The sequence below is a fragment of the Protopterus annectens genome, chromosome 3.part0 (assembly GCF_019279795.1).
Source record: "Protopterus annectens isolate FY-2018-M chromosome 3.part0, PAN1.0, whole genome shotgun sequence".
Taxonomy (NCBI): Eukaryota; Metazoa; Chordata; order Ceratodontiformes; family Protopteridae; genus Protopterus; species Protopterus annectens.
The window spans coordinates 846098409-846113040 of record NC_056731.1 but is presented as its reverse complement, the minus strand read 5'-3'; the positions used below and the strand labels follow the sequence as shown (position 1 = coordinate 846113040).

The 14632-nt window shown below is 48.1% G+C and overlaps 1 protein-coding gene across 1 annotated transcript in view; it reads right to left on the bottom strand.

Annotated features, from left to right (window-relative positions):
• Window positions 1-14632, bottom strand: part of RELCH (RAB11 binding and LisH domain, coiled-coil and HEAT repeat containing) — a gene marked incomplete in the record, with an annotated part of 1574926 nt that overhangs the window by 530913 nt on the left and 1029381 nt on the right. The window contains 1 exon segment of the mRNA XM_044065183.1: window positions 66-222. Within this exon segment, the coding sequence (XP_043921118.1) occupies window positions 66-222 (157 nt within the window).

Below are 14632 nucleotides of genomic sequence, written 5' to 3'. Positions count from 1 at the left end.
AGAAAAACAATTTAAACAGATGCTCTGTAACTGTAAAAAAGCAGAAACAAATGAGAGGGACTCACAACTGATTGACAACCCAAAGCAGGCTCTCCCAGCCAGTTGTACCCTCATGTTCCAGCTGATGATCATAAAGCTGGAGAAGCAAAGCCAGCTGCTCACGGTTTCCGATAATTACTGCCACATCTTGAAGAGGTGAAGCAGGGCGTGGGAACCTGGTCACTGAAATACAATCAGAAAAGACATGAACAGTTCTTTCCATGTACATGGAAGATTCAGATCCCCAAAACAAACTAGCCTTACAATATTAACAAACATATAGAGGTAAAATGATTATATAAGCAGAAGTACACTAACTTCCCAGACTTTCTGCTTGGGCTCCTTCATGCTCATGCAACTTGAAACCTGCTCAATCTACTCACTCCTAGCCAAGGAACATACAACTTGAATCAGTGTTCCTTCTCTGCAGTGTTAAACAATCCTTCCACTGTACAAATGGCATGCAGAATCACTGTCTAGGGCAGAATGTTTGTCTAGGCTCACCCCCTCAAAAAGGACAATGATTCCTTAAAAACAAACCTAGAAATTTCATTGCTCTTCATAAACTATTCATTTTGGTGAAACCCAAGGACTGCAATCACTGACAAAGTACAGAAACATTTTTATTTTATATTACTGTTACGTAGACACACTGGATGCAAGTGCCCCTTTTCAGGGGTGAAACAGAAGCACTGTCTGATTAAATGACTTGTAAAGAGTCACAGAGGACACAAATGGAGGTGAAGGAATTGAAATCTATACCCTGGGCTTTATTTGCTGATAAAAAATAATCTTTTCAAGCAAAGTCTAAGAAGATTCAGTAGAACTATTACATCTCCCATACAAAGGGCCCACCATCTCTTTTCTACACCTTCTCAGAGGATATCTTGTACAGAAGCATCACTTCATATACATGTAACTGAAATACTATACAGCTCTTCTCAAGTCACAAACCAATTACTACAGGGGGGGCATGGCTCAGCTCGTTCATATATAGAGCATCTACTAATACATACATCTTCTCAATTATCTCTTATGCTACTCCACTCACTATCTGCTACTACCAACTTACACAGTTCATGTAAACCAGTATCTTGTTGGCTTCAGAGCTGTATTTACATAAACTAGGTAAATACTACTACCTCAGAAAATACTGGATGCATACCACTTTCTAAATGCACAACATTGTCCTTCCCATTGACTTTTAGCTATAGGTTTCAAAAATGGATATACAGATATGCATCTTCTTCTTCTGCCTTTTCCCAGTTAGGGGTGGCCACAGCGGAAATCCGGTCCGCTAATGATTGGCAGTAGATTTTTATGGTGCCGAGGTGCCAGCTCGACACTCAACCTTCAACGAAAGCACGCCCATTTACGCATGTCTTTCGAAGGCCACTCGACCACAGGGAGGACATGCAGACTCCACACAGAAGGCACTCCAGCCGAGAATCGAACAGGAGAACCTCTTGTTGTGAGGCAACAAAGCTACCGCTGCACCACCATGGCTGTCAGATATACAGATATGTATATGTTTTGCAAAACAGCACTAACAATGTAGCAGTTTCCAGCAAATTCAAACTATGATTCTGTAATGCACCAGCTAAATCGCTCTGTAATTTTGAATATACATGGCAATTTAAATCAGTTTATATTTCTGTTAAATGCATGTGTACAGTGTTCACTACTGCTGCCGCACATCATCATAAGATGCCTCAATAATGGTTCCTTAAAAACTCACCCAGAAATTTTCACTGGTCTTCACAAAACATGCATTTTGGTGAAAACTCAAGGACTGCAGCTGCTGATACAGTACAGAAACATTATATTTTTATACTTTTGTTAACTGGGGAATTATCATGGAAATGATAATTAATGACACAGGAAAACAACACTGAACCCAACCCAGTCTGACTTCGTCAGGAGCAGGTCATGCCTATTCAACCTGGTGGACTTCTTTGAGAAGGTCATCAAAACAGTGGATGAGGGCAAAATGGTTCACACTGCCTACCTTAACCTAGCTAAGGCATTTGACACAATACCCCACTGGGGCATTGTTGACAAACTCACTAGGTGAGTTATAAATGCTCATTTCACCCACTGGATAGTCAGCTGGCTTACAGACAGGATGCAGGAAGTTAGAATTGGGAAGTCCACCTCTACTAAGGGACTCTTTTTGGCATCTACTTCTCTTAAGTCAAGGGTCTCTAGCTGACCAAATTTGTAGACAATTGCTTTGTACAATTTTGTTTTGGTTAGTAGTAATGAAATCCACCACCGACAGACAAAAAACTGGTGTTCAAGCCATAGACAAACTAAATGACAATAAAAGGCATAATAGTATCCTTCAGGAAGTCATCCACCCCGATAGCTATCATACTGACAACACACTAAGAGTCAACCCAGTAGTTAGGGATTTTGATAAAACACAGACCATAATCTAGCCTCTTGACCATCACATGTCTACAGCAGTGAGGAGATCATTCTATGTGGTGCAACTTATAAATAAAGGTATGGCATCTAGGTCCAAGGAGGTCATTATTACACTGTATTTAGCATTCATCAGACTTATCATTGAGTACAGTGCCTCCTTTGGTATGCACTTAAACAGGCACATCCAACAGCTGGAATGTGCACAGAGGTTATTCGCTAAAAGAATACAGGGCATAAGTAACTATGCAGGCTGCCTCAAAGTCTTATCCCTGTATTCTGTCTCCTACAGGCTGCTAAGGGGACATCTATGCCCGGCATGCAAGACATTTTTGGACCCCAGCCTGAAGGACTTCCTGCATATCCAAAAACAAACAGCACCAAAATTACCCAGTCTAAAGACTTAAATATTGCCTGTGTTCTAAATAGGACTTGCTGGAGACAGAAAGGTATGTATCCCAGAGACAACCCCTTCTTTGGAACAGGCTCCCCATCCATAGGAAGCAGATTTCCTCTCAATCCCAATTCAAGTGCAACTTGGACAGCTTGATGGGGATCAGAAAATGTAACCCTGGTTTGGCTCCTATATCTCTAAAGGACACAAGTAGCTTGTAAATGGTTCATCTCTACGGACTCCTGCTTGTAAATGTTTTATCATCAAAGCCCCTGCTTACACTACCAAGTGTAACAGAACTTGTCAGAGATTTGGGATGCATGGCTAGGTTTAAAAAGGCCACATTGGTCATTAGCCTATTATTATACACATATGAACCTTGTGATGCCACACCACTGTCAATAGTAATCAAGGAGCCTCAATCCTCATAACTAGCACCAGTGGGGGGCCATACACTGAGAGGATGACAGGCACACACACAGCATTTCCAAATGTAGCTCTCTGCATCAAGTGCAATTTCCCTTAAGAGGACACAGAGACCACACTCAGTCCAGGGCTGGTTTCTTCTTCTTTCTCCAGATCCCCAATAAGGCTCCCTACTGGCATAGCTGTAAAGTTGAGATCTCAGCTGAGTTGCCAAGCCAAGAACTCCAGCACCCTCTCAGTCCAACCCGTGCTTCGTGCCCCTGCCCAAGTAGCTGACACACACACACACTCTGAAATTTGATTTACACACACACACACACACACACACACACACACACACACACACACACACACACACACACACACACACCTGGGAAAGGCTGGCACAGGTTTATTAGCTATGCCCCCTTTTGCCCAGACTACAAGGTAGTTATCACTGTCACCAGCCACTCCTTATCAGCTACTTTTTGGTTTTTAACAAAGGGTGCCCAATCTTACTGTGCAATGTTACTATCAATACAAATGGTGGTTTGACCAAGAGCAAGGCTATTAGGAATAGCCCACAGTGTCACCAAATAAATATGCAAGTACTCTCAGAACTTAAATATCTCTAGATAGATCAGCCACAATGAAATGTTTAAATATATTTAATAATAAATAATAAAAGATCAAGACAATACTAAATACACATTTACAGTGACAGAGTTCAAAATCACAGGAAATATTTAAAACATTGCAGGACAGTCTCAAATAAATAAAGAAAATATCTAAGCTCAGCTTTGCTATATTCCTGACTATATCTAAGAGAATTACTACACCCTAGTTAACTTACTTACAGAACAAGGCAAATGTGGTGAGTGTATCTTGATGTTGTCAGGTCCAATAAAGAATGCGTAGTCTCTTTCAGAGAGTACTCAAATTAATAACTCAAATATTACTACTGCTGGGATAGCTTGCAGAATGACATAATTTCTTGTTATCTGACTCTATCCCAGGTGAAACCCCCCACTGCTAGAATTTGGTAGTATTTAGCATCTACCTGTGAAAATACATAAAAAAGAAGTTATGCCCTTACCATAACGTTCCATGTAGTGTTCCTCTCGCCTTTGTTCTTACACACGGGTTCGGAGCCGATCCTCGGCTCAGAGTCGGCCGAATTGCAAAGCTCTGAATCTCAGAGAAGCTCGAGACCAGACCATATCCCACAATCCTCCCTGCCATTACTCAGATCTAGTTTGCAAGCAAACCAGACGAAAGGATCCAACACCTGCGGTGCTAGAAGCATACACTCTCTTCAGCCATTCAGAGACACTCTCTCACCATAGCAATAACTAATGGTCTAAGCATATATCCCATGATACATGGGACCATATACCCCACAAAGGGTCAAGGCACGTTGATCAGACTCTAATCCTACCAGTTCTTCCAAACACATGAGAGGGGGGAAAGGGAGGGAATGTAAGAACAAAGGCGAGATGAACACTCTACATGGAACGTTATGAGAACATAACTTCTTTATGTAAGAGTGTTGAATCTCGCTGTTTGTTCTTACACACGGGTAGCGTCCCTAGCTCCGTGACCCCAAGTGACTCATGGAAGAACGTTCCTAAGCACAGCGGAACCAAATGATGTCCTATCCTTGGAGACCTTGTCCACTCTATAATGAGTGATGAAAGTATGTGGTTTAGACCACGTGGCTGCTGCACAAATAGTGTCCAAAGGCAAGCGAGCTGCATGAGCTAAGGAAGTGGAAACGGATCTGGTAGAATGGGCCTTAGGTTTGTTTGGTAAGGATTGGTTTGATTTAGAGTATACAAATGTTATACAGTCAGCAAGCCATTTAGATAGTGTACGTTTAGTAACTGCCATGCCATTTTTATTGTCTGCAAAAGCGACGAAGAGTTGATCCGTTTTTCTGAAAGCTTTGGTCCTGTCTAAATAAAATCTTAACTGCCTGTGAACATCCAACTTGTGCAACATATACTCCAGTTTGTTAGTATGTTTTTTGAAAAAGGTAAGGAGTTCTATAGACTGGTTAATATTCATAACTGAACATACTTTTGGAAGGAAAGATGGATTTGTACGCAAAGAAACCCTGTCTGGATGGAATATCAGGTAAGGTGGTCTGACCGATAATGCCTGCAGCTCTGAGACTTTACGAGCTGAGGTCACGGCGACGAGAAACAGTGTCTTCCACGACAAGAACTTTAGGAGGCATGACAAAGCAGGTTCAAAAGGTGGCAACACGAGCTGCAACAGCAGCAAATTCAGGCTCCATGGAAAGAAAGGTTTTCTGACAGGTGGTCTAAGATGGAAGGTTCCTTTCAAAAAGGCTTTACAAAGCCTGTGAGACATAATGGAAGAACCTCCCTCACCAATATGGAAGTTTGATATGGCCGCCAACTGTACTCAGAGTGGAAGTAGAAGCTCCTTCATGAAAAAGGATGGATAAGAAATCTAAAATTTTATGTAGAGGAGCTACGAAGGGATCTAAGTTTTGACTAGATGCCCAATATACAAAGCGTTTCCACTTACTCGTATAGAGCTTAGTAGTAGAGGCTTTATGAGAAGCAACTAGGATGTGTTGAACTGACGGAAGGAGTAGATGAGACCTGGCTAGGCAGGGAAGCGGAGCAGCCAAGCTGCTAGTTTGAGGGACTGTAGAGACGGGTGAGGAACTCCCGATGAATGTGTCAGCAGATCTGGCACTAGGTCCAGAATCCACGGTTCCTCTATTTGATGAGCTCGAAGAAAGGGAAACCATATTTGACGAGGCCAGAATGGGGCTATGAGTATTATAGTCCTTTCCAGGCTCCTGGCTTTCTGTAGAAATCTGGGAATCAATGGAGTCGGTGGGAATGCATATAGGAGACCCGGGGGCCAACTGTGTATCAGTGCGTCCCTGGGTCATCCCCCGGAGGGGGTAGAAGGGCAAAGTAGCTTCTGAATTTTGCATTCAATGGGGAAGCAAACAGATTGCAGCAAGGCTGGCCCCATTTGCGGAAGATCTTTTCCGCCGTCTGTGAATTTAGGGACCACTCGTGAGGTAACAGGATGGCTCTGCTCAACCTGTCCGCAATGACGTTGGATGACCCCAGGATGTGCGTTGCTATCAGAAAGTGACCCGTGGACTCTGCCCATTGCCAAATTCTCATGGCCTCTCTGCATAACAGGTAAGACCTGGTTCCCCCTTGCTTGTTTATGTACCGGACTACAGACATGTTGTCTTGTCTGAACTGCTACTGTCCCTAGAGGTAAGAGGGCTTGGAAGTGTTACAACGCCAGGAACACCACCCTCAACTCCAGAACATTTATATGTAGAGTGTACTCCGTGCTGGCCCATTTTCCTTGGAATGTTCTTCCCTGAAAAAGGCCCCCCCAACCTATCAGGGAAGCATCCGTGGTTATTGTGGCTGTTGGAATGGGTAGAACGAACGGACGACCCACAGTGAGGTTCTGATCGCGCACCCACCATAAGAGGTCCCGTCTGCAAGATTCTGTTATCCTGATCTCGTACATTAGGGGTAGGTGTTGGAACGACCACTGCGCAAAGAGCAGCCATTGGAAAATCCTCATGTGTAACCTTCACATAGGAACTGCAATTAGTGCGGCTGCCATCAGTCCCAACACTTTTATCACCAGTTTGGCTGGGGCTTTCTTGCTGTCTAGAAGAAGTAGGACCTGCTGTTTGAGCATTGAAGCTCTTACTGGGGGGAGTTTCAGTAGTGTCGATCATGTATTTAGATCTTCTCCGATGAAGGAAATACACTGTGAGGGCGATAAGCAAGACTTTTCGAAGTTTATGGATATCCCCAAGTGGGAACAAAGACCGATTGTATAGTCTCTGGCTTGCAATAGTCAACGCTCGGTGGTGGCGGTGAGGAGCCAGTCGTCCAGATAGGGAAACACCCGGAATCCTTGTCGTCTCAAGTAAGCCGCAACTACTGCCATGCATTTGGTGAATACCCTGGGGGCTGAGGTGAGTCCAAAGGGCAGAGCTCGAAACTGAAAGTGACTGGCCCCCAGCCGGAAGCGCAGGTGATCTCTGGATGGTCTGGCCATTTTGATGTGGTAGTACGCGTCTTTGAGATCTATAGAGCACATCCAATCGTCCTTCTGTAAGAATGGAAGGATTGATTGAAGCGTGACCATCCGGAACTTTTCCTTCTTCACGAAGTTGTTGAGATGGCCGAGATCTAAGATCGGTCTCCAGTCCCCTGTCTTTTTTGGAACTAAAAAGAACCTTGAGTAAGTTCCGAATCCTCTTTGGTCCACCGGGACTGGTTGGATGACTGTTTTCGAGCAGCTTTGAAATTTCTACAGCTGCTAGTTTTCGCAGACGGGGTGGCACGTCTGGAAATTTTCTTTGTAGAGGTGGTGTTGAAATGAAGGGGATTTTGTATCCTCTGGTTATAATGCTTTTTACCCAAAAATCTGAAGTAATGTTTAGCCAGGCCAGTGGGTATAAAGCTAAGCGACCCCCGACTGCCTCCAGAGCAGGACAGCTGGGCCTCCGTTCAGGAGTGCTGGAAAGGCTTCCCAGGGACGGAATCCCTGTCGCCTTGGTTATGCGGACCCCCTCTGCCACTGGGGCTGCGTCTTCCATTTCTACCCCCTCCTCTGCCTCTGGAGGGGGTATCACTCTGTGTGGTCTGGAAAGATCCCCGATTCTTATGGAACCACATTTTTCCACCTCGTTGCCCTTTGAGCAGAAAAACGGACCCCGACAGCAGACAGGGTCTTTCCCTCTTGCTCGCACCGAGTGAGAGTCTCATTAACCTTGGGCCCGAAAAGTGTGGCACCATCAAAAGGGGCATTGGCAAATGAAGACTTGAAGGCTTCCGCAAAGGAGCACAGCCGCATCCATGATTGCCTTCGAAGAGCAATCGCTGAAGCTGCAGCTCTACTCGATCCCTCGGCTGCATACGAGATGAGCCTCATGGATGAGTTTACTATGGATGTGAGGGTGTTAAGTTGTGCTGTTACCTTATCTGAAACAACAGCATCTGTGTTACCCTGGAGGGTATCTGTCAGCTCCTTGATGAGATCCCTCTGCAAACGTGTGAAATGGGTCAGGTAGTTTAGCGAACACATGGAAAAAGTCGCTGAACTAAAAATGCGCTTCCCATATCTGTCCATAGTCCTAGAATCCTTATTAGGAGGATGAACAGATGAGGAAGACTCAGACATGTCCCTTTTTCATGGCTGCCGCCACCACCATAGCGTCGACAAGGATTCCCTTGGTGAGATAAGATTTATCTTGGGGGGCAGTAATGAACTTGTTTGGTTTCCTAGGTACTGGTTCCACTGTGTCAGGTGTCTCCCACGCCCTTCGAGCAAACAAATCCATTATAGGTTCATAGGTTCATACTAGGCTATCTGCCCAAGGGCATTTATAAGCCTAGCCCATAGTTATGTGGCTTTCGCCACCCCTTTAGTTTGAATAAAAACTATGCCTATCATTTTGCTGTGCCTCTGTCAAGCAGTGACACTGAAGTAATCCCTGGGGTATATCTGCAATCTCCCATCCATTGGTCAAGATTCCTCTTGAACAAGGCCAGAGAGGTGCTCTGCCTCACATGTACCGGGATTTTGTTCCACAGCATAGGGAGTCTCTGGGTGATGAATCTGTCCCTCCAGCACGTTCTTTAATTCACTGAAGGGCGGGGTCACCCAGGAGGTAGAAGGTTGAGCCCCAAAAGCCTTCAGCAGCACCGACTCGTCCTCAGAGGGGGCTAGGGACTGCCAATCACCCTTCTGTTTCAAGATCTCCAGGATGTCTGCAAATGACACATCCTCCGAGGGTGATTTGGGGGACCCCTCTGCCTCATCCAAGTCGGTGTCAGACGTTAGAGGTTCCTGTGGGGAATCTATGTGCCTCCTCTTGCACAACCGTTTCCTTGGGACCTCATCAGAGGGGGCTTCTGGTGAGGCCTCCAAGGAACAGGGGGAACCCTCTGTGGGTGGCTGAGGCAATTGGGCTCGCCGCTTGGGACGGATCGTGGGAGCAGAAACAGAAAGTGTCCCTCTTTTGGGGAAGGAGAAGATTCCCCTGATGATGTGGTTGTCTGTGCAGACAATACCTTCCTCATAAGGTCAAAGGCCCCCGAATCCCTGGCTGAGGGCCCCCCCGGTTCCGAAGAACACAGAAGCATCCCAGAACCAGGTGCCGTGGGCTCCGACCCCAAGGACGGAGCCGAACCAGTCTGTGCCGAGGCCCCAAGAGGGAGAGTCGGCACCAACAGGTCGGTACGACTCTCAGTCCCGGAACAGAGCAAAGACCGTCGGCTCCGCGACTCCCCTAACGGTTCCGAAGGAGTCGAAGTCAAAGGTGTCGATCGTGCAATGGACGGTTTCGGCACCGAGGGCTCCACTATCATCAGGTCATCTTCTCCCGGCTCCGAGATCTGGATGGGTCTCGAAGGAGGACCCGTTGGAGATATGGGGAGGCCTTCTAGTTTCGACACCAACTGGGAGGAAATTAGAAGTTATGTACTCACCATAACGTTCCATCTGAGTAGGTGTATTCATTTGTCTGCAACCTGTGGGTTATGGATCCGATATCGGATCCGAACCGGCATGGTTTTCCAGCTATGGATCCGAGCTCTCAGCTCCTCCCCTCACCCATAATGCCCTGCTCTCCCTACATGACCTCAGATCGAGTTTGCCATCAATAAAAATACCCTAAAAAAGGGTAACACATAATATGCAAGAAACTGACAAGTCCAGGGGGATAGGAGGGCGGGATGGTTGCAGACAAATGAATACACCTACTCAGATGGAACGTTATGGTGAGTACATAACTTCTAAATCTGAAGTAGGAGATTCATTTGTCTGCAACCTGTGGGACAGAGTCCCCAGCTACCTGAATCTTGGGCGGCCATCATGGAAGGATATTCCGGAGCACCGCGGAGCCAAAGGATGCTCTACCTCTAGATGTAATATCCAACTTGTAGTGGGAAATAAAGGTATGAGATGAAGCCCAAGTGGCTGCTGAACAAATATCATCCAGAGAAATCCTAGCTTTAAAGGCCGCTGAAGTAGAAACTGACCGGGTTGAATGGGCATGTACTCCCTCTGGTGCGGGCCTTCCAGAAGCTTGATAAGCCAATAAGATGCACTGCGAAATCCAGCGTGATAAGGAGACTTTGGAAATTGGTTTACCCAAATTGAATTTAGCAAAGGAAATAAACAATTGGTCGGATTGCCTATGACCAGCTGTCCTGTTCAGATAAAATCTAAGTTGCCTGTGAACATCTAAGGAATGTAGCTTGTATTCACCTTTGTTTTGATATTTAGGAAAGAAAACAGGGAGGTTAATGGATTGATTAATATTTGCTTCAGAAGCTACCTTAGGAAGAAAGGACGGGTTGGTCCTGAGGTATACACGGTCCGGATGAAAGACCAAGTAAGGAGGCTTAACGGATAAGGCTTGAAGTTCTGAAACTCTTTTGGCCGAGGTAATGGCTACTAAAAAGGCCGTCTTGAAAGATAAAAATTTTAGATCTACCATAGCCGCAGGTTCGAAGGGGGGAGCGGTCAAGGCCTGAAGAACCAATGATAGGTCCCAAGGAGGAACCACTTGCTTTACAGGGGGTCTGAGGAGAAAAGTACCTTTTAGAAAAATCTTACACAATTTGGCAGACATCATTGGCTGGAGTCTTGACCAATATGATAGTGAGAAATTGCCTCAAGTTGCACTTTGACCGTGGAACTGCTGGCATCATCATTAAAAAGAGTGGTTAGGAAGTCAAGCACCAGAGGAAGGGGAACTGTGAAGGGGTCTAGACCTTGCCGCTCCGCCCAAATGGAGAACCGTTTCCACTTGCTGCGGTAAACTTTCCTGGTAGATGGTTTATGAGCCGCTACCAGGATGGCCTTAACTGGAGACGAAATACCGGGAGTCCTGATTAGGAGTGGAACTGGAGCAGCCAAGCAGTCAGCTTCAGATTGTCCAGATTCGGGGTTGATAGATGGGACGGGTGAGATATCAGATCCGGAATGGGATCTAGAATCCAAGGAGGATTCACCGAGTGAGACCTTAGGAAAGGGAACCAGATCTGTCAAGGCCAGAATGGGGCAATGAGAATCATTCTGCACACCAACCGAGAGGCTTTCTGAAGAACTTGGAGCATCAGAGGCAAAGGAGGGTAAGCATAAAGAAGACCGGGGGGCCAAGCATGCACCAGAGCGTCTCTTGGGGTATCTCCGGGAGGAGGGATTAGAGCGAAAAAACTGTCGCACTTGGTGTTTGAGGGAGACGCAAAAAGATCGCAACAAGGAGTTCCCCACCGTGCGAAGATGTGTTTCACTACCTGAGCATTGAGAGACCACTCGTAAGGGGAGAGAATGGTGCGACTGAGTTTGTCCGCAAGGATGTTGGACCGACCCGGAATATGCGTTGCGATGAGAAAGCGGTTGGTGGAGATTGCCCATTCCCACACTCTCATGGCTTCTCGACAAAGAGGGTAAGACCTGGTTCCCCCCTGTTTGTTGATATACCAGACGACAGACATGTTGTCCGACTGAATTGCAATAGTTCCCAAGGGAAGAAAGACCTGTAGTGCTTGCAATGCTAAGAGCACTGCTCTCATCTCTAGAACATTGATATGCAGTAAGGTCTCTGAATCGTTCCACGTGCCTTGGACCGTCCGGCCTGCAAAATGCCCCCCCACCCGAGGCGGGAGGCGTTCGTGGTCACCGTGGCAAGAGGGGGAGAAGCACAAAAGGGGCGGCCTCCGTGGAGATGTTGTGAGTGGAGCCACCACAGGAGGGATCGCTTGCAAGCCTTGCTGATCGCAATGGGATGATGCATAGGAAGAGCAAGATAAGACCACTGAATTAGGAGTGTCCATTGAAGGACCCGCATATTGAACCTGGCGAGAGGAAGAAGAGCTATCGCTGCTGCCATGGACCCTAGAGCCCTCAGGACCAACTCCGCCGGAACTGAGCTGGAGTGGAGGATGGCCCGCACCTGGAGCTGCAGATTCTGAATTCTGTCCGCAGTGAGGAAGGCTCTTAACCGTCTCATGTCTAACCTGGCACCTATAAAATCTATGAACTGCGTAGGGGCTAGGTTGGACTTTTCTGCATTTATTGTGATGCCCAGACGGGAGCTAGATGGAGAAAGGAATCTCGCCAATAACAGTAGTTGCCTTGTTGGAGCGGTGAGGAGCCAGTCGTCCAGGTAAGGGAAGACCTGTACCCCCTGAAGCCTCAGGTGGGCCGCTACCACTGCTAATACTTTGGTGAACACCCTGGGGCTGTGGTGAGACCAAAGGGAAGGGCCCAGGATTCGTAGTGACTGGCTCCCAGCCGGAAGCGGAGAAACCTCCTGGAGCGTCTGTCCATTAGGATATGGTAGTACGCATCCTTGAGGTCTATAGAGCACATCCAGTGATTTTCTCCCAGAAGGGGGAGAATGGACTGTAAGGTAACCATTCGGAACTTCTCCTTGGGAACTGCCAGGTTCAAGAGTGAAAGGTCTAATATTGGTCTTAGATCCCCCGTCTTTTTTGGCACTAAAAGAACCTGGAGTAGAACCCTGATCCGATCTGGTCTGGGGGGACGGGCTGGATGGCTCTTTTCTTTAGCAGATGGCCAATTTCTGCTAAAGCGGCCTCCCACTGACCGGGTGGAACGTCGGGGAGGGACTTCAATTTTGGAATGTGATGAAATGGGATGCGGTATCCTCTGGATATGATACGGAGGACCCAGCGGTCTGATGTTATGGACTCCCATGCCGCTAGGTGCTCGGAACGTCCCCGACTGCCTCCAGAGTGGAGCAGCCGGGCAACCCTTCAGGGCTGCGCGGGCCGTTCAGAGAAAGGTTCTCTGGACCCGAAGTTCCTGGGAGCCCCTCTGCCCCTGGGGCGGCATCCTCCCTGTCCTCCTCTGCCACGGAAGGACTGGTTGTCCGGAGCGGGTTGGGACTGCTGCGACTTCCGGAACCACATCTTCTTCTGGCCCTTTTGGTTCCTAGAATAGGGCCTCTGGGGCACAGAGAAGCGGATTCCGACGGCAGACAGCGTCTCCCCATCCTTCTCGCTCTGGGTCAAAGTATCGCGAACAGTTTTGCCAAAAAGGGCAGAACCATCGAAGGGAGCGTTCGCGAATGACGCCTTGAAGGGCTCCGTGAAATCGCAATGACGGAGCCGGGCCTGACGTCTAGTAACTAGGCCTGTCCCTGCGGCTCTAGCGGCTCCCTCCATAGCATGGGACAGTAACCGCATAGAGGTATTAGTCACGGACCTGAGAGTGGCCATACGGGTGGAGTGCAACAATTTGTCCTTCTCCGACATGGACTCTAGGGGGGATGCAGCGTATTCCTTGATAAGATCGCGCTGCATCCTAATCACATGTGCCAGGTAGTTCAGCGCCCTCACTGAAAAGGTCGCTGAACTAAACATTCGCTTCCCCAAGCGGTCCATCATCCGAGACTCCTTGCTCGGGGGATGGACTGAGGGGCTCTCCTGAGCAAGTTCCCTCTTGGTGGCTGCTGCTGTCAACATGGCATCTACCGGAGGCCCCTTACTCCAGTGGGCACGGTCAGCCGGGGGACTAAGTATACGGTCTGGCCTTTTTGGGATTGTCTCCACGGTGTCCGGATCCTTCCACGCCCTGGTGGTAATCAGGTCCACCAGGGGGTCGGCAGGAGGGGACACCCAAGAGGTAGACGGGCCCGCTTCAAATGCCTCCAAGAACACGGACTCGTCCGAGGAAGACTTGGGGGCAGACCCCCCCCCCTTATGCGAAGCATTTCCATGATGTCTCCAAAGGAGACATCCTCGGGGGGTGATCTTGGGGAGCCTTCCCCTTCCTCCAAATCCGTGTCTTCTGTGAGAGACTCGGGGGAGTCTATGTGCCTCCTTTTGCACGTATGCTTGCGAGGGGCATCCTCCGGGGGGCTGTCAGAGGACCCCTCGCAAGCGGTGTCATGTTCCAAAGGAACAACTTGGGGCAAAGGAGCGGGCTGTCCCAGTGGCCGGATGGTGGAAGCCTGGCCCAGTGCAGATGGAGCGCGGGACGGAGCCGAAGCAAGTGCCGGGGGTCCGGAAACCCTCAACAGGGCCCTCTCCACTACATCAAAAGCCGAGGGGGAGCCGACCTCGACCAAAGGATCCGATAATCGGCTCCCCTTAGGATCCGAAGAGTGGATCAGAGCAGGCACCGAAGCACTCGGATCCGAGGGGACAGTGCGCTCCGACACCGACGGCGCCGAAGGAGCACTGATCCCCCCGGATCTGAAGCTCAGATCCGGGCTCCGAGAGATCAGATCCGAAGCACTCGAGGGCAGGGTCGGATCCGAAGTACCCAGTACTATCGGCACCGACCCACCCCCGGCTC